The sequence below is a fragment of the Hypomesus transpacificus genome, chromosome 3, assembly GCF_021917145.1.
Source record: "Hypomesus transpacificus isolate Combined female chromosome 3, fHypTra1, whole genome shotgun sequence".
NCBI classification, from domain to species: domain Eukaryota; kingdom Metazoa; phylum Chordata; class Actinopteri; order Osmeriformes; family Osmeridae; genus Hypomesus; species Hypomesus transpacificus.
The window spans coordinates 2,630,478-2,655,931 of NC_061062.1; the positions used below are offsets into that span (position 1 = coordinate 2,630,478).

The 25,454-nt window shown below is 41.6% G+C and overlaps 2 protein-coding genes across 2 annotated transcripts; one reads left to right on the plus strand and one right to left on the minus strand.

The window, feature by feature from the left end:
* Window positions 1–2,745: 2,745 nt before the first annotated feature.
* Window positions 2,746–6,052, plus strand: six6a (SIX homeobox 6a). The gene is made up of 2 exons (XM_047049896.1): window positions 2,746–4,504; window positions 5,359–6,052. Exons 1-2 carry the CDS (start codon window positions 3,933–3,935, stop codon window positions 5,522–5,524), a joined length of 738 nt encoding a protein of 245 aa, XP_046905852.1. The 5' UTR covers window positions 2,746–3,932; the 3' UTR covers window positions 5,525–6,052.
* A 15,647-nt stretch (window positions 6,053–21,699) lies between these two features.
* On the minus strand, window positions 21,700–23,871 carry six1a (SIX homeobox 1a). The gene is made up of 2 exons (XM_047049788.1): window positions 23,070–23,871; window positions 21,700–22,373 (listed from the first exon to the last, which is right to left on the minus strand). The coding sequence occupies exons 1-2, from the start codon at window positions 23,627–23,629 to the stop codon at window positions 22,079–22,081; spliced, it is 855 nt and encodes a 284-aa protein (XP_046905744.1). The 5' UTR covers window positions 23,630–23,871; the 3' UTR covers window positions 21,700–22,078.
* Between the last annotated feature and the right edge of the window lie 1,583 nt (window positions 23,872–25,454).

Below are 25,454 nucleotides of genomic sequence, written 5' to 3' on the forward strand. Positions count from 1 at the left end.
ATCTTCTGTCTGTAAAGTGACTGGACAATGTATGGACTGAAAGACTGATTCAATAGTACTTCATGATGGATTTTAAACAAATCCAGGCTTCAAAAGGTCATGACCAGTGCTCCTGACATGATATCTTCAATGGAAAGTTAATCCTGTCCTATGACAGATGAGTCTGGGTTAAAACAGTCTGTCAACCATAGTAAAACAAAACAAAACAGTCCTTTGAAAATAACGACTCAATTCTTCCTGCGTCCGCAGTGTTTGGAAAAGAGTGACGACACACCCTGCAGGCAACTTCAGGAACGCTGAGCGCGGCCGTGTTCTCTCGTGTGAGTGGCGGCTAGCCTGCACGTCATAATGCTGTGTGTTTGCGGTCGCACTAGGAAGCGTAAATCCTACGCCTCCGCGGCCTCACAGACAGTTTAATAAAATACAGTGATGAGCCGTAGTAGGAACCACTGTAAGCGTTTATGATGATTCCGATTGTTAAACGTCTCTACGTGCAATTTTGAGGGAAATGTTCTTGTATAGACTAGCCTACATGTACGTGCTTGTGTTTGTGAATATGTAGGCTACAGTACGTGAGCGGTGATATGGGTAAGGCAGGGCTGGGTGGCTGAGCTAAAGCCTGGGTATGAGAGAGGTAGGTCTGGGTGGGATAGTGCCAGGATGGGTGTTGTTGACAGGCTCTTGTACCGTCTCGTCTGCTTGACTGATCCGGGGGAATCTGGGTCATTTCCAGCCTGTTCACATGTAACTGTTCTCCTCTCCTTTCCTCCCCTCTGCCGTGGGCGAGCTACGACCCAGCTCGGCGCTGATGACTCAAAGTAAATGTACTCATCTCTTATGGCAAATTGAGAGAAAAGTAGTATCCCTCTCTGGTGTCTCGATTCTCTCTGTTCGTTCATTCAGTCATGCCTATTTTGTTCGTGCTTTTGTTCTTGACTGCTGGCTCGCGTCTTAGGTATTTTCTTGTGTGTAGTTGCTCATTACTCTTGGCTATGTCGCCCAAGGCGTACAATGCACAGGTCCAGGAGCGCCGTGTTTTGAATGGATCCCTGCCCTCAATTAAACTACATTGGGATATATTGTGGCTGTATGCTATTTTTGTCTAAAAACAAATCGAATCAAATCTTTGTTGCTGATTAATGGTAAAATAGCAATGGCAATTTCATACAGAATACAGACATAAGCTCGTACATGTGTAAGAGCTTTAGGTTACATTGTAGAGCTGAGGGGCCTATAGATGTCTCGTGTAACTTTATGTAAGAAATATAGGCATACAGTTGAATTTGGTAGTGAGTGGGTGGTTAGGGAATCTCTGAGGCAAACTAACAAAGAAAAAACAGACGTCTTTGTGCGAGATTCACTGTTTGTGTTGAGTTCTTGAATGTCCGGGATATCGGTGTCAGGGTAGGCTACTGGCCCCTGGCACGGTTTGTTAGTGATTGTGATATGCATTTTTCATAGTTCTGTTTTCAGACTTTAAAGTTCCGATACGTGAGCTTTGACTGATGTGTTTTTAACGGTTTAAGCCCATTTTAACAGGATTGTTGTCATGTCAAACTTAAGATTTAAACCTAACCTTTTTTTTGCGGACAGCCTACGAAAGGCCTATGAATGTTGTAGGCCCTATTATTTTATGAAGAATTATGTAAACTATATATTGAAAAGTAAAACAATTCAGACAATCGATCGCTGAAAGTAGGTACTAGGCCTATAATAGACTTGTTGATTAGGCCTATTCAGCAGCCTTCATCTGGTAGCCTATTTTGTTTAGCTTACAGGGAACAGTCCAACAACAAAAAGTATTTGAGCCTACAGAGTTTTATTTATAGCCTACAATACGGCCTAATACATTTATCATATGTAGGCTACAGCATGTTTTTTTTTTTTATCTAGCAAGTCTAACAATGATATGCCCACTGCTGAGGCTGTTAGGCTATTCACCCGGACACGTCCTAATTGTTTATCGACTGCTCTCTCTTTTTGATATCCAAAATGTCAACATATTTTATTGATGCATTCTTTCTTGAAAAAGAAGCTGTTCTTGTATAACCTACATTTGGGTCATGATAGGCCAACAGGATGAAATATTTAGAGCCTTTTGAAAAAATGGTGTCAGTCGCCCTTGCATTACTGCATGGTTTCGCAGGAAGGTCTATCCTTTATTTACGATTTGTTACATTTAGTTACCGATCAATGATAAACCTATAATAATAGGGAATTATAATTAGGCCTACTGACCCCACTAGTAAGAACTTTAATCGTATTAATCTGTGTAGGGCTACCTCCATCTGGTTACTATACTACATGGTAAAACCTATAGCCTCCTCGCATTTCTGCAGGTTTTGTTGCAAAAATGTGCTTGCGTCTTTATTCATTTAGTCAAACCAGCAATTTATTACGCCCGTTACTTTCATTATCTTATTATGTTGCACATTGGTTAGCACATCTTACGCATGTGCACATAGGTTGCATGCTTATGGAGAAAATGTTACCTTTAAAAAGTCTAACGTTCATAATAAAGCATGAAAATGAACAGCTTCTCGCGCAGAAGGCAGGCAGTTTCATAACTCCGCATCATGATCCTCCCCATAATTCATGCAAAAAGAGCCCGAAGGGATTCAGTTCAACTCACTGTGTGTGTGTGTGTGTGTGTGTGTGTGTGTGTGTGTGTGTGTGTGTGTGTGTGTGTGTGTGTGTGTGTGTGTGTGTGTGTGTGTGTGTGTGTGTGTGTGTGTGTGTGTGTGTGTGAAAATAATATCAGGCTTTTCCGTCAGAATGAACTTCACCACTGTAGCCAGCCATGAAATAATCTGACCCGACACTTCAAACCATCTGCGCTATCTATCCGCCTTCTTATTTACTAAATCAGCCCGTGCACAAAACGGAGTGTGTCTGATACTAAACCCGAGTATTCCGGCGGTGGCACGATAGATTCTATACACAAACATTAGACTACATTTGTTTACCCCGCGGTGCATTCGCCTCTTGGGAATGCTTTTGTGCGTAAAATTTTAGGCCAATTCAAAATATAGATAATATTTTTAGGACTGTCACAGATCTTGTATTACTGACTACCAACTGTCTATTTAAAGCTACGTCGTAATCTCTTATCACTGATACATCCGAGACAGCGCAGTTGTTATGTCGTCTGTCTGAACGTTGCGCAGTCGTGTCATAACATTCTAAAATGGGAACCGAACAATTCGCGGAGCATTGATTTTTTATTTCTTTTTTTTGGTGTTAACTCAACAACCATGCAATGATATTATAACTCTGGAAATTCATGTTTTTCTGAAACCTATAGTATTTTTTTAAACATATTCTGTGGATTTCGGTCGAGTCTGTTGGTTGGCTTGTTTGTTTGTTCCCCCCTTGAAAGACGTAGGCTAAACGTGTGTAGCCTGTGCCAACTGCGTTTAATTGAATCGTTGCATTTCTTCTTCAGAGCCATGACTTACAAAGAAAAGGATGTTGAAAAACATGGAAGGCAATGAAACGTTTTAAGACAAAAAGCAAAGGTCAAAATGTTTACATTCTGAAAAGGCGCTGTCGAGCACTGGGAGGTGCTGAAATCTCTTGGTGCTCCTTTCCGCGTGATTGGTAAACTTGACAGTGATTGACGGGCATCCATGGCAACCACGCAACCAATCTGCCAAGTCCAATAGAAAATCAGCAGAGGGGCTGACTGTCTTTTTCCCCTTCAAAATACATCTCGGGTCCAGCTTTTATACTCTTGCACGTTCAACCTACCAAGTTCACCAGCCGAGGCTGCAGTAGCCAGCCAGAGGGCAGCGTTCCTCAGTGGTTTTAAGGTTGATCTGTTAACTTTGGGATTGCCTTTTTGTCTGGATTCGATACACATAGAGCGAGGGAGAGACGGGTAAGCAAGAGGAGAGAGAGAGAGAGAGACGGAGGAGAAAAGAGAAGCCTCCATGTTTCAGCTGCCTATCTTGAATTTTAGCCCTCAGCAGGTTGCGGGGGTTTGCGAGACTCTGGAAGAGAGCGGGGACATCGAGCGCCTCGGTCGCTTCCTCTGGTCTCTGCCCGTCGCCCCCGCAGCCTGTGAGGTCCTCAACAAGAATGAGTCGGTGCTTAGGGCGCGGGCCATCGTGGCCTTTCACACCGGGAATTTTAGAGAACTCTACCATATCTTGGAGAACCACAAGTTCACCAAAGAGTCACATACAAAACTGCAGGCCTTGTGGCTGGAGGCTCACTACCAGGAGGCGGAGAAGCTGCGGGGACGCCCGCTAGGGCCAGTGGACAAATACAGGGTGCGGAAGAAGTTCCCATTACCCAGAACAATATGGGACGGAGAGCAAAAAACCCATTGCTTCAAGGAGAGAACCCGGCATCTGTTAAGGGAATGGTACTTGCAAGACCCTTACCCGAACCCTAGCAAAAAAAGAGAGCTTGCACAGGCCACTGGACTTACCCCCACACAAGTAGGAAACTGGTTCAAAAATCGTAGACAAAGGGATAGAGCAGCGGCGGCGAAAAATAGGTATGTTGTTGCCTAGCTCCCCTTTGTGCATGATTCTGTTAGCCTGTTATAGAATTGGTGGTTTCAATTATTTAGACAAAACGGGTTGTAACGGTTATAAACGAATGCATTTGTCATGTCAATATAAGTATCTGCAATATAAAGGCTACTGCATCAAATCTTTCCAAATTAGTCAACTTTAAAAGACGGTGTTGAACAAATTGAAACGAAAATAAACAAGCCTCTATTCTGTGAAATTTTAAAACAAGTGAAATCACAAAAGGCAAAAAGCAATGTCACCTAACTGAAAGACATTGCCAATTCCAGTAGCCTATCCTATGCTGCAATGTTGTTTTATATTTAAACCTTTAAACCTATATACCTAATTGTCTAGAACACGAATGAACTAAATAGACATATGACAGATTGCAAAGAACCAATCACAATCTTACAAAATCATATTTTTGCACAAGACGACCACCTTTTACGCATGAATGACAACGTACGATTAATCGTAGTGCTGATAGGCCTATGTTTGTTTTTAAATATTACTCAAACACCATTTTAATATTCCTGAATACATCCTCTCAAAGTTTCCCATATAGGACCAATAGCCTTCAAAAAAATCCAAAGTGGGTTATCATTTTGTTATGCTTATTCCCGCTGCATGCAGTCCATTCACACACATGGATCATGGATAGATTAACTGATCATATCCATGTTGTAAAAATTATACAACAGTTTAGCCAAATGTAAAATAATGTAGGCTATTCATAAGGTCTGCGGCCATGATTGCGAGAACGCCTTCATCTGTTTATGCAGCTTGTGTCAAAAATAGTTTGAGATTTTTTACATTTGTATTTTATTTTATTCAGGTTACAACAGCAAGGTATGTCCCAAGGCTCGGTTCGGTCTTTAGCGGATGAAGATGGAACCGCTGATCGACTCGGTACCGCCTCTAGTCCCGAGGCAAGTTTGTCAAGCAAAGCCGCCACCTCGGCTATTTCTATCACTTCCAGCGACAGCGAATGTGACATCTGATGGCATGAGAGGAAGTCCAGAGGAAGATAATACATGAACAGGAGATAAATGAAGGAGAACCTGAAAGACAATCTGATACAAACAGTCACAGTGCCTGCGTTTGAATTTTAAAGAAACTGTTCTTCTTTGATGGCTGCCAAAACACCAGTGCTCTGACAGAAAGTCTTAAAGCTATATTTTAATTTTGTTTTCATTTTGCCACAATGGATGACGACTGAAACCTAATACAAGAGGGAATAAAAAAGATCATATTCATATTCACGATCCCTTTAAAGGGAGGACTAATAAACCAATGCCTCAAGATGAAACTAAAAAGAGGACGAGACATTAGCGCCTGACCTGCTGTTTTCTGTGGGTATTTCATGTTGAAAAGACGCTGTAATATTTTTACTTTCAAAGTTTTATAAATAATGTTTATTTACCTATTTAAACGATTGGCTCTGTCTGTTAGAATTTGATATTAATTTGCTTGGTGTTTTTAATATTTACCTTGTGCACAGGTGAACCAGTTGAGCATGTGCGCTTTAGTGAACGTGTTTCAGTATAAAAGAAAAAAGTAAAGATAACTTAATAAAATAATTGTTGATCAAGAGAATACAACCAAAGTCTTTTTTCATTCTTAAAAAGCAGCCATGTTCGGAGTGGGTTGTATTATTATGGAGTAATTACCCATGATAAAGCTAATTGTTTTAATACTTTTATGTGTGAGGCTTCATAGCCTTTAAATATGATTGTGAAATATTGTCCTAATCTTTGGCAAGGTCTGCAATCTTATTTAAATGATGCTGGCCAATTCAATGCACCGACTATCGGTTTCATAAAGCTGTGAATTTAGGTAAATGTAATTTAGACATTTAGTTACATCACTAATACTTGATAGGTCTATAGACTGAGTGTGAGAAACAAATGTTTAATGGTTATAATGCCTCACTATGAGCCCTGACACGTTTTCATCATAATTGGCCAACATGCTTCCCATCATGTAATGCGGCATGACAGCGCGAGGTCAAAGAGAGGCCGCCAGGCTCACTAAACGAGATAGTCTCCACGAGTAAAAACAAACACACGAACACTAGAATTGTCAAGGAAGTGAAAACGAGGCATATTTCGATTTCCAAATGTGTCAGGCTTTGGCATGTCTTTATTTTACACCAAGATGCATTTTAACATTTAAGCCATATGCCTTGGTTTAATAACAGCAAGCCATGGGTATTATTTCAAAATGTATTTGAGTCATGACTAACTTGTCATTACAAGTTTGTGATTCACTGTTCGATATTGCTGTTAAAAACAGCAAAACGTGTATAACTGGCATGTTTGATTACCTTAATATGGTGACTGCAAAATGTTGTGCTGCTAACGTTTTATTCACGGTCTGGCAGAAACAATAGAAAGTTGTAAAATCAGAGAACACAACTCTGTATCTTATAAACCTAAATTAAATAGCCTAGTTCTTGAAAGTGTAGGCATAGCCTACATTTGAAATCCCTAGGATTCACTGACATGATTACCAATTTGAATTCATTGTTTCGCGCGCGCTCTAATGTCAGGCCTAATGAGCAGCGTAAACCAGAAGTGATACAAATGTAGCCTACTCCAACGGCTATTAAGTTGTGGTCTGGGACCACCACCTGGTTCCCTCCATTTGTAAATAATGAAGCTACAGTAACCAGTGAAAGGGACAAGCTGTATTTTCAAAACGCCTTTCAGCTGCAACAACACAGAAGCCAATGTCGTTTTTGGGGGGTATGTAAAGAGAGGAAGCAAGTTGGAGGGGAAGGAAAGGGGGCTTTGAGTTTCTTTCAGATTATAGGAACAAAATGGCTGAATATTTCCGTTTCTATTGAAAACAAGAGCGACCAGTGGGATACATGAAAAAGTCTTTTTAGCAGTCAATAAGGTTGTCAAACTGGTCAGCGGTAATCAGCGCTAATGATGGGGTCTGGGGTCCCCGCGTTAACAAAGGGGCCCTGCTAATGTTTTGTGAAGGGAAGCAATCGTGGGTCTCCCTCAAAAGAAAGAACTCCTGTCAGGGTAGACTATCAGGGGCACGGACACCAAAACTTTTGTAAAGTGTGTGTGTGTGTGTGTGCGCGCACAGCTGCTTGCTAGTATAAGCAGGCTATTAAGATTGAATTATAGTATTATGATTTGTGTCGTTAAAAAAGTTTCATTATTCATTTTTGTCAATGGCAACCAGGACTATTCGTTTTATCAATGTTCATTTTAGGAAGATATAAAACAATACAGATACAAACATTTTCATAATTTTCAAAAACGTTATGCTTCTTCACTGTTTTTGTGCGTTTTTTAAATTTCGAATCCTATACAGGTAGAACACAACTGATTTTTTTAACAAGCTAAATAGCGTCCACATATGAATATGTTGCCTATTCTGTTACGGGTTACGGCTTTTGTGTCTTTATTATGATCGAATCCGTCAGAGCAGATTAGTATGAAGAGACATTGTGATGGTGAGCTGCCGGTGTCAGCACAGTGGGCCTGTCTCCCGCAGCGGAAACATGATAGTGTCTGCAAGGCAGCTTAGGAAACACACGCAGAACTGCCAGATGTATGCGTGCACTGCACACTCTATACCAGACCACGTTGCACATCATAATGTGACTTATATTCCAGCCGTTTGTCTGAATTTATTGAAGCAGCAACTTGTAAGATAGCCTCGTTTGAAAGGGTAGTGTTTCAGCCTTTGTCGATATAATACAGCCAAATAAAGTCCCATGAACAATATCCCATTATTCTTAGAAGCATGTACATTTTTCATTGGCCTACTAATTTTCTTATAAGCATGTGCATTAAAAAACTATAGTTACAATTAATTCATTGGGATCTATCTAAAAAATATAAAAACATAAATAATGTATTGAAATTATATTAAATAGTCACGTTTAGCCTAGTACTATACAACACCACTACCAATACCACTTCTTGAACTTCGACTATACTGATAATAAAAATTAAAACATAATAATAGAATATGACTGTAGCCATATAGCGATTTCCCCCATTATTCTTATATTAAACACGGTGCATTACTGTAGCTATTATTAGAAATCTTTTATGTTTTTCAGAAAAGACAAAGAAACTCAAAACAGTAAACAATCAGCAAAGCCTCCTTTTTAAGCGGATGAGGTCATTAAATTAAGAAACTTGAATGCTTTTTAAGAGCCTTCTCCTCCGCCCTCTTAACTCGTCAAACAAAGCTGTTAATCAGAATCGCATCCATGTACACCCTTTTCCACTCACTGTTCCCCAGAAACATCACGTTTATTTAGGTTATTCGATGGATAATAATTTATTCCACAGTATATAGTAATACAGATCTATCCTGTTTGACATCCTGTTATGTTGGTCTTGAAGAGCATAATGCCACGTAGTCCTACCTTGTGGCCCGGAGACCATGGTAGCAAACGTATTTTACTTTATAATGAATGGGTGCAGAATAGCCTTATATCTATCATAATGCTATCTCATAATGCTCGTTATGATGGGAGTTATTTGTGTTTGTATCGAGTCTCAATATCCTATGCGTTTCTCTGTATTCCTAACTCATTTTGCAAGGCAGGTTTGTTGCATGTTTTATTCTGTGTTCCTATGGTCAACATACATTGGCCAGGTTTCCCAGATTCGTTAAGAAGCTCTTAATGCTAAGATCTTCTTAAGAACGTTCTAAGAGCGTTCTAGAGCGCTCTTAGAACGTACTTAAGAAGCTCTGAGCGTGGGGAAGCAATCGTGGGTCTCCGGCCATTGTAGATAATATAGCTTGCATTACAGGCCTCAACCATTCACGGCAGATTACTATGCTGACGATGCCCTCTGGTGGCAACGCTGAATGGCCTCGCCTGAACATGTGCTCCTAGCCAAGGCTACACCGGATTCTTTTTTACAAATGGTTTGTTCATTCTCAGCCAACCGTCAATGATTAGTTTTAAATTAAATAAAGACAGGTATTTTCCATGTGTTTAAAGATTCTCCTCAATGTACTGTGTTTCCTACAGCGTCATATTGAGACTGCCGTCCTTGGTGACGAAAATGTGATTGTTCACTATCTACGTTCTCTAGGTTGTTCAAACGTGACCACCACTGTAGTATTGTTGAATCGTTTCACCGCATTTCTCGGCATTAGCGCACGGGTCAAGTCAACGATCTCAGGTAAGCTATGTTAAGCCGATAGGCTTATTCGGCGGCACGAGACCAGTCTTTCAGAACCTCGGACAGCGACAGAGCGTAACCACCACGAGCTCTTTGCTGTTGCAAGCTATACGTTTCCAGTGTGGGCTACTGTTATATACTGTAGATATACACATATAATGTAGGTAATATACCTACACTCTTACATAGCCTACTAACACTACCTCCACTCCTACTAACACTACCTCCACTCCTACTAACACTAGCTCCACTCCTATTAACACTACCTCCACTCCAACTAACACTACCTCCACTCTTAATTAGCCTACTAACACTACCTCCACTCCTACTAACACTACCTCCACTCCTACTAACACTACCTCCACCCCTACTAACACTACCTCCACTCCTACTAACACTACCTCCACCCCCACTAACACTACCTCCACTCTTACATAGCCTACTAACACTACCTCCACTCCTACTAACACTACCTCCACCCCTACTAACACTACCTCCACTCCTACTAACACTACCTCCACCCCCACTAACACTACCTCCACTCCTACTAACACTACCTCCACCCCTACTAATCAATCTCCACTCCTACTAACACTACCTCCACTCCTACTAACACTACCTCCACTCCTACTAACACTACCTCCACTCCTACTAACACTACCTCCACTCCTACTAACACTAGCTCCACTCTTACATAGCCTACTAACACTACCTCCACTCCTACTAACACTCCCTCCACTCCTACTAACACTAGCTCCACTCTTACATAGCCTACTAACACTACCTCCACTCCTACTAACACTACCTCCACTCCTACTAACACTACCTCCACCCCCACTAACACTACCTCCACCCCTACTAACACTACCTCCACTCCTACTAATCTATCTCCACTCCTACTAACACTACCTCCACTCCTACTAACACTACCTCCACTCCTACTAACACTAGCTCCACTCTTACATAGCCTACTAACACTACCTCCACTCCTACTAACACTCCCTCCACTCCTACTAACACTAGCTCCACTCTTACATAGCCTACTAACACTACCTCCACTCTTACTAACACTACCTCCACTCCTACTAACACTACCTCCACCCCCACTAACACTACCTCCACCCCTACTAACACTACCTCCACTCCTACTAACACTACCTCCACTCCTACTAACACTACCTCCACTCCTACTAACACTAGCTCCACTCTTACATAGCCTACTAACACTACCTCCACTCCTACTAACACTACCTCCACTCCTACTAACACTACCTCCACTCCTACTAACACTAGCTCCACTCTTACATAGCCTACTAACACTACCTCCACTCCTACTAACACTACCTCCACTCCAACTAACACTACCTCCACTCTTACATAGCCTACTAACACTACCTCCACTCCTACTAACACTACCTCCACTCCAACTAACACTACCTCCACTCTTACATAGTCTACTAACACTACCTCCACTCCTACTAACACTACCTCCACTCCTACTAACACTAGCTCCACTCCTATTAACACTACCTCCACTCCAACTAACACTACCTCCACTCTTACATAGCCTACTAACACTACCTCCACTCCTACTAACACTACCTCCACTCCTACTAACACTACCTCCACCCCTACTAACACTACCTCCACTCCTACTAACACTACCTCCACTCCAACTAACACTACCTCCACTCTTACATAGCCTACTAACACTACCTCCACTCCTACTAACACTACCTCCACCCCTACTAACACTACCTCCACTCCTACTAACACTACCTCCACCCCCACTAACACTACCTCCACTCCTACTAACACTACCTCCACCCCTACTAATCTATCTCCACTCCTACTAACACTACCTCCACTCCTACTAACACTACCTCCACTCCTACTAACACTACCTCCACTCCTACTAACACTAGCTCCACTCTTACATAGCCTACTAACACTACCTCCACTCCTACTAACACTCCCTCCGCTCCTACTAACACTAGCTCCACTCTTACATAGCCTACTAACACTACCTCCACTCCTACTAACACTACCTCCACTCCTACTAACACTACCTCCACCCCCACTAACACTACCTCCACCCCTACTAACACTACCTCCACTCCTACTAACACTACCTCCACTCCTACTAATACTACCTCCACTTCTTCTAACACTACCTCCACTCCTACTAACACTACCTCCACCCCCACTAACACTACCTCCACCCCTACTAACACTACCTCCACTCCTACTAACACTACCTCCCCTTTTACGGCACAAATAACAAAAGAGACATGAGTTATAGTTTGATGAAGTTCCATTACCGAATGTTGAATTTAGAAGAGTTACAATTCCTCTGTCTGAGGCACAATTCCTCCTGTCTGAGGAACAAACACAGCTGTGCTGAAAGCACAAACACACACATTACACTTGATCGCTCCCATTGAGACCTCCTATCTTCTGTTTGTCTGTACCTGAATACAGCATTGAACTCTACACCGCCTTAGTGACATCATCCGATTCTTGGATTTGATCGACGCCATCAGTTGCTATTATTTCTTTATAAACTTCTGCGGTGCATTGACTCCAGTTGGTATATTATAGAAGTTTGTCTGAAATAGCTAAATGCCCCATCCCACTGGTCTCAATCATCCTCTCTTCATGCTGAACATTGTGCTCTCTACAGTGCTCCAGACAGATCAATACTATGTGTCTGCTCTGCTCGCAATCTGTCATTTGTTACAAGATACAATGCAGATAATATGAGGCAATTATCTGACTGGTGCAAATGTGCATATCATCAACTGTTCTATGCACACAAAAGGGACTAATGTGAACTTGGATCCTCTGCCAATTTCCCTGACTCAAACAATTATTAGCAATAAGTGGACATTGTTCTGACAGGCGCTGGTAAAAGTTCTATTGAAAAATGAGCGGAGCAATATGAAAGGAAAATTATGAGAAGACAACACGCATGCTACAGAATGCTGAATTTCACAGATGAATGTGTTGCATTGTGGGGTTTCTATTGACATGGCAGAGGATTCACAAGGCACAGGAAGATTGAGGTCAGTTTGCCTCCAGCAAAGTCAACTACTTTTTCTCTGTAACTGCTGTTTGAATCTTTAGGTGTTGATAGAGGGCTTTCTACTGTGAAGGTGGGGGCTGAATGTGAGTTTCTCTGGAGTCCAGGGATACAGAAGAGGTGAGTAAACTCTGGATACAGACTCTTTACAACAGCACAAAAGAAGATATATGTAAATGTATACAATGTGTACACAAATACAAATATAATGCGAATAACAGTTCCTTTTGTGAAACCTGTTTGCTGTGTTGAGGAGTCAGGTGGCTGAGGGGTCAGGGAATCTGGCTATTGCTCAGAAGGTTGCCGGTTCGATTCCCGTTGGTGGATAATGACGTTATGTCCGTGGGCAAGGCACTTCACCCTACTTGCCTCGGGGGGAATGTCTCTGTATTTACTGTAAGTTGCTCTGGATAAGAGTGTCTGCTAAATCACACCACAGTGCAATCCATTTTCCCAATTTTTTTATATTTATGTTTTCTTCCTCATTCATCCTTTGTTGACGTCCTTTTCTCTGGCAAACATTTTTTAACGCAGCATCAATAGATTTTTAGATACTAACATTGTTTTGAACTATATGGAAATGGGAGAATAGTTAATTTGATGGACTGACGGACTGAGCAGAAATACTGTTGGCCACTAGATGGCGACACTGACCAAGGGTAAATCATCGACATTAGACGTTTCCTCTCTTTGTTCTTACAACATGAAGGTCTGACAATGTGACAAGACTCGTTTTGCTTGAGGACCAAGCAGATAATCACAATTAAATGACAGACGAAAAAGCAGCACCTGTTAAATGTAAACGTCTGATATATAAACCAAACATGTTATGCTTAGTTGATGGGATTCGTAAAACAAAATACTACACTTTCTGATTAGGTGCAATGGTTTACCAAGAACACAGTTTAGTTCAGAAAAAATTCTCAATCTTTCTATTTCTGTGTTACTTAAAAGCGACTTATCAAGCATCAACTTGCATTTTAGCACCATCATGGTTTATGGTTTTAAAATAGTTAATTATTAACAGTGTTGGACAGCAATACTCTTCTCACACATTATCAAGAGATACTACAAAATGTTTCGAAATAAATCTACTCATATGAATGCCCATGTGGGTTGGAGTTCCTTCATTCTTTTATACATTTTTATTGGCCATTAATATTATAGTGTTGGTTTTAGAATTAAAGTATTTATATACGAGCTACAGTGCCACACCAGATTAAGACTGCAGCATATATACATATTTTATAATTAATATTTTTATAAAAAGTGTCTGCCTTTTCCCCACGTTTGTTGTCTGCACTTTATCTCCAGCAGTAAATCATTTAAACCACAAGATGGCGCCAGTGGTGCATGCAACACGTTCACATAAACGACAAACTCCAAACTGGAGAGCTTGGTACTGAAGGACAAAAACCAAACAAAAAACATTTGTTCCAGTCCTGTAAAAATCGGACATAGATCTTGTTAAGTAACTCGGTCTAGATGGCTCAACGGGAGCACATACAATATGGGCTGAGGCCTTACTGCAGGGGCCCGGGTTCGATTCCGGCCCAGGCCGTTTCCTGTATGTCATCCCCCCCTCTCTCCATGCGTTTCTTGTCTATCTATAACTGCCCCAATCCAATATAGCAGAATAGATTGGAAAACTAAATGTATTGGTTTAGCTTTGTTATTTTACAATAATTACAAATAACAATTTAACCTGTGAATCAATACATTAAATTAGTCCTAAAATACTTAGTTGCATGTACATTTTTAAGAATGTTCTTACACCAACATATATACCACTATATCCTACTATTTTCAAGCAAGTGTGTAAAGGTGTTAAATAGCTTAGAACAGCAAGTAGGGTATTCGTGCATGCATATGTATTATGTATGGATTTTATGGTAAATATTTCATTGTTAGCTGTTGAATTGCATGTACAGCCAGATTTTGCATGTACCAAACAGGTTTTCATAATAACATGTATGTGAATGAACAAGTGCATCGTTGAGTCATTGCATGGTTGAAATTAATGTGTAAGAAAAGTGTGTTGGCAGTGCAAGTGCACCAGTTGGTATTTGAAGGGTCTATATTTAAACTCCTTGGTCTCTAGTTTCTGCAGCTGTCACCAAGTTTAAGTTCAGCACCTTTTCTCAGACTGCTCTTGGGTCATAGTTTTAAACCTGCCAAACCTTAAGAGAGAGAGTGAGGGAGAGGGACTCGTAACTTACCCTTGAGGCGGCGTCTCTTGAGCTACAGAATCTGCAGCGTGTTTCGTGTTTCATCAGCAGAACATCCCTGCTCAACATATCCCAGTCCTGAGAGCTGGTGACAGTCCTACACACAGCTGCTCCTATTGGGCATTTCAGTCAACTCTATAGGCCTAAGTTGCTAAGTTTATAGCAAGTGTTCTTAGTTGTGTGAAATGTAACTTGTTTGTAGTATTTCACTACACCGAGAAGCAAATAGCGCACTGAAAGTAGCTTACTGGGCCCGATCCGTTTTGTTATCGCTGTATTTGTAGATTTATTGTTTGTAACAAAAATAAATATAATTGATTGGACATAAATACAGTTTACGTCAACTATACAAGGCAGATGTCACGGTGAACTCATTCTAGCATTTAGAAAGACGTACTGGAATCATTCTACAAATGCGAAGGTACTACACTTTAATCCATGTTCTGCTCTTTCCTAATTTCGGACAGTCTCATACTCAAAAGTCTCAAAAGAACAGGTGCTTTTTGCAAAGTTTGGTTGATAATGAGGTCAAAATAAATACAAATCTGTTGAATTAGATTGTGTCTTACATTAAACCCCAAGCAGGGCTATAGCTTAATCTTAAACAATACAGTTGGACAGCGATACATTTTAACCACCGACTTCTCATTACCCATGTGCAAACACAATCACCTTAATCTATCAGCTACTGGTCCAAGATCAGCATATTCTACATAACAGTTAGGTTCCAGGTTTTATTTACTGTTCCTTTCAGTGTCTGTAGGCCTAATACTCAACATAGCAGAGAAATACCTGCTCTGAAACTAGGCTTGTATGCCAAAAGATTTAGACGTTTTACTACATGGCAAACCAGTGCTCCATAAAGCTAATTTATAGTAATTCACTGGAGTGGCTCTCTATGTGGTGGTAGTGAGAAGGCTGGTGCAGGCCTGGTCTGTCCAGTGGCAGTCCTGTCCCTAATAACAGAGCTTAGCTGTCATTCCACACCCAGCAGCACTTGGGAGTAGCAGTAACCCAGGGAGAGCCTGGTAATTGCCCAGGGCCACTGTCACCATGTAGCGAATGTCCAGCTCAGACGATACAGGCCAACCTGGACTTTAGACCCTACCCTTTGCTACCAGATATCCATTGGAACAGGCAGGATGTTCTTCAAATCCAAATGTGTTTGTTTGGTTCTTTTTGACTAAAAGTGTCACAGAGGGCTTCGTAGATGCTCACAGATCAGCACCTATAACCGACCTAAACCCTCAATGAAAACAAGGAAAAACACCCCAAAACTCTCAGAGAGTAAAAGAAAAAGGGGACATTTGTGGGGAGGAGCAGCTGAGTGAGGGATCCCATCCTCCAGAGACGGCTGGTGACGTGAGGTGCAGAGACCAGAGGCGGGATACAGTTACACAAGTAGAAGATGGCAAATTAAAAAAATAAAATAATAATAGACAGTGAAGTCACACAAACAGAGCTCTGCATTTGCAGTATATTATCAGTGTCCTGGATTGCCTCTTGATTGCATACTAGGCCAGTTCACCCTTGATCCATCCCTTCACCTGAGGTTGCGTGTCGTCAACACCACCCTTACATCCCTCCTCTGTTTTCTCTGTCAGGCTGTAGAAATGACACAGGGTGGCCACTCACTGCTGCAGGCCTGGACTGAGAGTGTTTCTGTGTGGATGAGTGGATGGTTTGTGAGAAGAGACGTATGATTAGGTACAGTAGAAGTCGTTGAAGAATGATTCTCTGCGTCGGAGATTATGGAAATATATCCAGTTCACACAAAGGCTGTTCTGCTCCTATTTTCTCTTTTCCTCTCCTCCTGGCTGCTGGACTAGTTGCACTGACTCTTGGCAATGAAATCCATCAGAATGACTAGCCACAAAGGCCTTCCCTCAGGAGACGCTTGCTGGAAATATAAGAACCGGAACGGGAAGTTTATTTTCCTTGGTGCATGTGTATCTCTGGGATAGGGGTCCTGGACTTACAGGGCTGGATCAGTAGCTTAGTTCTTGAAGAAAATTAATGGTTGGTTTGAAACTTTTAGTTGTGTCTTTTTCTTTCTTCTTTACGTTCTTTACTTCACCCTCCTCTTTTCTCAACTGATCACATTTTTCTCACTTTCTCATTGTGCTCTCTGTGTTCCCAGAGTTCGGTTTTTCATTACAGCTAAAAACTTTTTTTTAACTTTCTCGCTGACTTTTTGTCTTTTAAACATCCTTCATTTTGTCTGTCTGTCTTACTCTTTTTCTTCTACACACACACGCACACACACACACACACACACACACACACACACACACACACACACACAAACACACAATCCCTCTGTTCTCTGCCTTCACTCTCTCTTTTTCTCTGCCTTTCTCTCTGTGCTGCCATCATCTGCAGGCTAAAATAGCCTGAGTGGATTTTTCTCGACCGTTTGTCCCTGCTCAGGGAGACGTTTGGCACACAGAGGATCGTGTTACAACTTTCATTTCCTGAAATATTTTTTTTGTGGAGAACCAACAAGGGTATTTCATCCCATACTGGAGCATAAGGATGAGGGGCAGAGAGAAGTGAGGGAGAGGGGGAGAGAGACCTGAGGGAGAGGGGCAGAGAGAAGTGAGGGAGAGGGGGAGAGAGACCTGAGGGAGAGGGGCAGAGAGAAGTGAGGGAGAGGGGCAGAGAGAAGTGAGGGAGAGGGGGAGAGAGACCTGAGGGAGAGGGGCAGAGAGAAGTGAGGGAGAGGGGGAGAGAGACCTGAGGGAGAGGGGCCAAGGGAGTAGGATGGCAGCTTGAGTTCTCGGGCCTGCCACTCCAATGTCGCCAAACAAATACAGAGTCCATTTAGAAGTGGGGTCTGGGCTGAGCAAGGGTTTGGGTTTGGGATGGGGTGTCACATGAGCTGTTGGTGAACCCCCTGGAGGGGTGAGGGGGGGGTGTGGTGATGTCCCGTGGGACTGTGAGGTAGATTTCATTATCCCATATCCCCATAGCACTTCCTCTTGTTGTGTCTGCCTTTGCCCCAATGCCCCTGAGGCCACGGACTGGGGATAGCAACTCCATGGGTCCACTCCTGGGTGAGTTCACTAAGGTGGTTGATATACTACAAAAAAGCGATAATTAAAATGGTTAACTGTTTATTAATTGCACTTTTTTTTTTTTACTTGAAAAGGAAATCTACCATGCTAGAAAGTACAAACATGAACAGGGAGAAAAATAATTGTGTGTAATGCATGTGTGTGCATGTTGGAGTGCATGTCGACTTAAAGGATGAAGTGAAAGTCGTTAAAGAATGATTCTAAGGACTTAATTAATTTTCATACTGGTCTTGAATGTCATGAAGTCATTTTCCTGGGTTCAAAAATCACTGCTTAAAAAAACCTTGATATCGCTTTCCGTACTAAGCTCCCAAAATACCGCTATCTGATTCTATGAAACCAGAGAGGAGCTTTGTCTATGGGAGGGTTGGTTACTTGAGACTGACCCTTCCAGGCATTTTTCTTCTTACAGGCCTTTTAAAGACATCCGAATCAAGTTGCATCTTGTTCTTTGGCTTTTCTATTTGTACACATATGAAAAAGACAGAAAATACATTTATCACGGGATGGATACGACGCCCTTCAATTTGACACACAACATAGTATCTTACACCCTGATAGCCAGGGACAACCAGAGTCTGTGCCCCGCCCTGTCTTTGAACTCTGGGTCAGGCATCACTCAGCGTACTCAGAGATAGATAAATATTTCTTTCAGCTGTGCCACTATGAGCTTCCTGTTGTACCAGAAGCTTCTTACTGGTGCACTTGTCTGAAGAAAGCCTGTCTTTGTTTCTGTATTTACATTTAACAAACACACCCATCATTTACTAACAGAGAAGGTGCAGGCAGCAGATGTGTTGCGTATCGCACAGCACAGAAATATTGACTGAGCTTTTTGGGATCTTGGTTGTGGTTTGATGTATGTTCTTACCTTGAATTTAAGCTGAAACATGCATCAGACTCTTTGTAGGTAAAGTGCTCATACACACACACACACACACACACACACACACACACACACACACTGACAGACACGTATACTTACACACACACTGACGCACACACATACACACACACCATAAGTCTGCCTCTGGGGTTGGCCAGACTGGAGCTTTGTCAGATCCATGCATCATTGGTAAGGAAATCTCTCCTCTAGCCCACCACCCCCACCCTCCTCCCCCTTCCCTGCGGCAGACCTGAAAAGATCCTTTTGTCTCTCACCGCCCCCCCTGCCTCCCAAAACCCACACCCCCCATGCAGCCCGTGGATATGGATACCTGGGATTGTCTCATACGAGACTCCCATGTGGGGTAAAGCTACCTGCAGGCACCAGACCTGGTCCGAGAGCAAGTTCCTTACCTTTGGCTTTTGTCCTCTGTGTAGATGGATACTTGTACTCGCCTTGGGAGACCAAACACAACCCTCTATCCCATAGATTCAGAGAAACGATGTCACTGAAATGAGCTGTCCCTATTTATTCACACAGTAGAGGACCAATCCTGCCCCTGTTTTAGAAATACTGCTAGACATGAACACACAAAATGCCTCTGTGTTGGATGTGTTTAGATGTGACCAGCTGTTGTTACTAGCTCCCTTTCGGCAGATCTGATGCCACCTCCAGCTTTAGTGAAGCATGCCATCCTACTCCTCATCCCACTGGGTGGACCTGATAGGAGGAATTGGCGAAGGGCCAGAAAATTATGGGCATTAACTTCCCTGACAGAATGAAAGTGTACGATTCAGGCGTGATTAAAAGCTGTGGCTGAGTTTCCGCTGTGGATTGAATAGGTAGTCTGTTTATACATCCTGTAAAGGTGACTTTGGTGGCTTCCCTTACATGTGACACATAGTCTGTTTAATCTAGGGGGTGTGGTGTCCTTTGGGGAGATGTTGTCCTTAGATTAACAGGTATGAAGCTCCACTTCGGTGGGACTTTGTTAAGCCATTTGCTAATGTGTAATAATGGATTCTCCTTCTGCCAAGTTTATGGGACATTTTTCGTCTAAAGTTTTACTTTTAATTTAGAATAACATTTAAAATGTGCTGTCAGTTGTAAACAGGCACAATATAGGTTAAACAAAGTATATGACTGACAATTCTTTTCAAGTCTAAAGTCATATTGTTGCTTATCGTGTATGAATTTAGTTGATAGCCAGAGTTTATACAGTATGCAGTCTAAATGCCCCCTATCTACATTAGATTAAACGAAGGATTATAAAGCGAATCCCGAGGCGAGAATAGAGTTGAGTTGCTATGGTGTGGCCTAGTGGAATCCTATCTTGAGAATACTGGACGGATCCCTCAAAGCCCAGCTAGGTGGTGAATATTCCTGGTAGAACATACTTTAGTCTGTACTGCATTTGAAAGCCATGATAGTTTGAAAAATGCCTCCGGGACGCAGACTGCCCCGGGGTTTCTCTGGTATAGCCTAGCAATCTTCGCAATCAGGCCCTAATGCTAGCAGCAACTGGTTCAGATTATGCTCAGGAAATCCTCGGTGCTCTCTGTTCAAAACAATTTACTCTGACATGAGCCGAAAACCTAGTGAATTGGGGACGTACTGTAGTAGGTGTCCTCTATTTATTATTTCTATTTTTTTGTTTAAGCAAGTGATGAAATAGATTTCGTTAAGTTTGTTTTCATCTGTGTTTTCACTTTGTCCGTTTTTAGTCTTTTGTCGGCCTATTTTAATTATTATTCAAATAGCATAATTGTCATGAGTGTTAATATTATTGTTGAAAATTTTGTAGGTTATTTATCAGTAGTAGGCCTATGTCCATATTTTTTATCTATTTTATATTGTAGTTCACAACTGGAGAAGTCCATAACCGTGTTCAAGGTGAGGATGGGATGACCTCAGATTACAGATCTCTATCTATTAACGAGGAAAATTACAATTAACTGAAATCGTTGACTTTTATTCTTTACCTTTTTATCAATTTGTTTTCTTGAGAGTATTTTTTTTATAGGTTATAAATAAATCTCAAGTAAATACCTTTTTTCTATTAGGCTACGCCTTCAACGAGGTTGTATAAAGACACGTGAGCGAGCCTTCCGCAGATGGTGTCGCTTTTCCGTGGCCCAGAACCGACAGAACAAACACTCGGAGAGAGAAAAGTAAACACGGCAACACAGACCTAATGATCCGCAGCGCTCTTGGAGCACTAGGGATCTAGCTTTGCCTTGAGCAATACACGCACTTAATAGATATCGCTAACGAAACGCTGTGCCCCCAAATGTCGCCAAGCATTCGCTTTTTTTGTGTCATGTAGCCCAAAACATATTGACTTGTCAGATTTGTCAAAAATTGTGCAATATTCGTTGAACAGGTCACTTCAGATTGGCCGAGCATGATAAGATATGCTACATGATTTTTGGTGAATTTAAATATTTGAAATCTTTCGTAATGTCTAACCCTACGCAAATATTTTAGATATATATAGGCTAACAATGGACCATTTGCTAAGATGTTAGAATATCATCATAGTATATGTGCTCTCTGCAGTACAGTTGGCCTGGTTTTGTATAGGCCTAATTAAATCGCCTAGATTGGGACCATTAAAACGGAGCTATAATGACATTATTTTTTAGTTCAAACTACTCTGAAGCCTACATTTCAAGCCAGGTCCGTGTTTTATCTAGCCTATACAGACCTACAAATAACACACATGAGACAAATGACGATTTTTGTTTTATTGGAAACTTATAATTATGACTCTAGGCTAAGGAAAACTTTGCTTCTAAGTTTCCATAGCGGGAAGTTGCTATAATTTTTTTGTCTTAACAAATATCATAAATTAAGCAAATGGGCAGTCCAGTTAGCCTAAGTGTTTCGTTGAGTTAAGAGTTCTAGAACGGGGCTTCAGATGGTACTGTTTTCACGGACAGGAGGGCTCCTAGTGGCTATAGAATAAGCGCGTAAAAGAATTGCGTTAAAGCTCTAACCAAATTTAACGACAGACAAGTCAGTCTATAGTTATAAGGTACCATAGTGTAATTTCATATATGTACTTAATCTGATCATGTTATCAGTCTTTTAGAAGAGATTAGGTAGTCTTTAGGACCCTAGATCCACAAGACTAGATGTTAGCGGTCCCAACAACGAGTCTTGAAGTTGGTGCGGGTGTCCGTGCATTCCATGCACCGACTGTGCTCCACCGAGGCCCGTCATAGGGTAAGAGGAGGCGCCGGGGTGACTCATGTTTCCCTGGAGCAAAAGCACAGAGTTCTGATCGGGGCTTTGCGGTGGAGAGAATTCATCCTCCGAGCTGGACATCAGCGACTTGCCGCCGTCGAGGGGAGACAGCTGGTTCTGTTTGTTGTTACCGGCGTTGTTGTTTTCACTGTTCTCTCTGAGGAGAAAGAAATGGGAAAATTGTAAAATATTGAACCTGGTAACGCCGGGGTGCTTTGAGGACGTATGTCAGGCTAAAAGTTGTCAACAACATCGAGAAGCCTACGTACTCACGAGATCAAGGCCGACCCATTTGACAATGTTGCTGTTAATTTTTATAGGCCTAGCTTGTTGTTAAGTTTACTTTTTTATTTTACAATAAATTCAGCAATCCACAGCTTGGTCGATATTCAAATTATATTCTATTATTTTTGGCTAAATAAACAAAACAAATCGGTTAGTTTTCATTTGAGATCTCCTATAGAAGGCCACACAAACTATGGCCTATTTTATGTGACAACAAGCCGTTAGTTTAAATCATATTTTAGATTTATAAAGGATAATACAGTGACTAATCACCAGTGTGTTAAATTATGAGGCCTATGTTTTAAGTGAACTTATAGCATTTTTCTAAGTCCAAATCTTTTACATTAGGTGTGTAAATACAATTCTCATAAATTCACGTTAACATTAAGTAGGCTATAACAACATACATCCTAGAAGCATGTCACCAAACACATTTACAGATTAGCGGTTTTTAGATTCATATGAATCTACTACAACCACATGATCACGTTCTATTTGTTTTTTAAATGCATATATCACAATACATCACAATATGTCACAATGTATGACACTTAGACTTTTAACCCACCTTTCTTTAGCCTCAGCCGCTCTGTCTCTCTGCCGTCTGTTTTTGAACCAGTTGCTGACTTGTGTAGTGGTCAATCCCGTGGCTTCGGCCAATTCCCTTTTTTCCCTTGGGGAGGGATATGGGTTATGCGTGTACCACTCTCTCAGAACACCCCTGGACTTCTCCTTAAAGCAGTAACTGGTCTCCTCGCCGTCCCATATCGTGCGGGGCAAAGGGAATTTCCTCCGGACCCTATACTTCCCCACGGCTCCAAGTGGTCGACCGCGCAATTTCTCCGCTTCCACGTAGTGCGCTTTCAGCCACAGCTGCTGTAGCTTAGGATGGTTGTGGGGCGAAAACTGGTGACTCTCCAGGATCTTATAGAGCTCCCTGAAGTTCCCTCGGTGGAATGCGACCACTGCCTTTGCTTTGAGTACGCTCTCGTTCTTGTGGAGGTGGTCGCAAGCGGGTAGAGACCAGAGGAAGCGTCCTAGTCTCTCCAGGTTCCCTCCCTGTTGCAGCACCTCGCAAACGCAGGCGACCTGCTCTTGAGTAAACCCAAACGACGGTAATATTGACATGGTGTCTCCTCCGACCAAGGCTGGTATCCAAATGATGCCACGCGCTTTCTTGACTAGGCTACTTTTTTCACTGGCTTGTTATTGTGTTCCAGAATCCACTGCTATCCGTTCGTGGAATATCCACTCCACCCCTGATGCGTACGGGAGATTCGGATGTTGATTGTTGGGACAATTTGTTCCTGTTGGAGATATGTCAGGCTTAAAGAGAGAGCTACGCGATTCGTTGATTGGCTCTCCTTCTGCCCTATACCCTGGCAGCCGAGCAGAACTGAGTTTGCAGCTCCGTTTCCTCCCTAGAGGGAGTACGTCAGGGGCTGAAATCGGAGCGCCCCCACCCCCAATCACTCTGCGTTAGCTGAGGGACCAGAGGTATACACCTAAATGCTAATCAATTATTACAGACCTCATAAAGGCATTTTTACCATGTCACCTAGACCTATCATTGTTTCTTAGTGAGAGTCACAGAAAAACCTTTTTCTTGATTTCTTGATTCTACCGACCTGTGGTCGATACAGGGTTGGCCTAATTTATTGGATGCCATGCATTATCAATTATCGCAGTTAACATGCCTCATCTCACCACCACTTTAATTGCATGCACATTGTATACATTTCCCTCCTATATTCATAGTCTAATAATTATCAAGTAGTTAATTTTATGAGGTGATATAATTTAATAACTTCCTATGACAGTTACACGCCCCACTCTACATACCATTGCATTTCAGACTGAATATAAATAAATAGCTTCAGTATGTGAAATTAAACTGGAATTTCAGCTAAAAGAATACAATTAAATATGACATCCCAATAATGCATTTGTAGACTATACCGAAGCTCTGTCATATACAAAGGCCTATTGACAAATCATTTAGGTCTAATAAACGTAAATTCAAATTGATGTTTTATGTGTAGCCTACATACCTTTGCCATTGAAGTCAATGTAAATATTGACTGGAAGACTGGTTGGATTTACAAACCAGCCTGACTTTATTATCTGCATAATAAATAGCTAGACAAAAGTAGACTGTGTCATCGTTTAGATTTAGGGCATAGGCCTATACGCCCTATCTGTTTGACATTTTCAAAATGCCAACACAATGCAATTGTATAGGCTATTTGCGAATTATTGTTGTATTTAGGACTAGGTCATGCAGACCTACATTTATATTTCAGACCTTTGCAAGGCTTAGTAGGCTCCGTACTGTCTCCATGTTGTGGGGTGAAACGTAAAACCAATCCATTAGTAAATGAGTTCTGTGTGTCACGGGGTCTTGGTCGTTGAGTTGTTGTTTTGTGGGACTGATCATATTTCCTTATCTTTACCAAGATTTGTAACTTGATTCTATGCAATAGGTAGCCTGCGTGAAAAATTTCTTTACAAAGCATTTGAAAAATGTTCTATATGAAGGGTTAATTTGGTATTTTATGCCACTATAGGAGCACTGCATGCTCTGAATTGTTTTGCGCTGTCAGAGGAAAATAAACTGGCTACATCTCATCAGATGGAGCAAATATAGGCTACAGACAAATGACATTTTGATATAAATTCATGATGAAAACCTATTTTTAAAATGAAGATGAATATTGCTGTTTAACAAGGAAACGTGATGTCCGAAATGTGTGTAGGCCTAACAGGTTTACATCTAACAATGCATTTTTGTCATAGGCCACTCGGAATTGAAATACATGGAGTTTTGTTATAGGGATCCAGAACTTTAAGAGTGTCATGCTTAATGTGTCGTTAACACAGTCTTTATAATCTTATAATAACGTTATAATCTATTGAAAATAAAAACCAGGAAATCATAGAAAGTAAATATTGT

Excerpts from the sequence above, each read along its gene's own strand:
- six1a (XM_047049788.1), bottom strand. The coding sequence starts at position 23,629 with ATGTCAATATTACCGTCGTTTGGGTTTACTCAAGAGCAGGTCGCCTGC. Across the intron at positions 22,374-23,069 it reads GCGGCTGAGGCTAAAGAAAG|AGAGAACAGTGAAAACAACA; the intron begins GTGGGTTAAAAG and ends CTTTCTCCTCAG.
- six6a (XM_047049896.1), top strand. The coding sequence starts at position 3,933 with ATGTTTCAGCTGCCTATCTTGAATTTTAGCCCTCAGCAGGTTGCGGGG. Across the intron at positions 4,505-5,358 it reads GCAGCGGCGGCGAAAAATAG|GTTACAACAGCAAGGTATGT; the intron begins GTATGTTGTTGC and ends TATTTTATTCAG.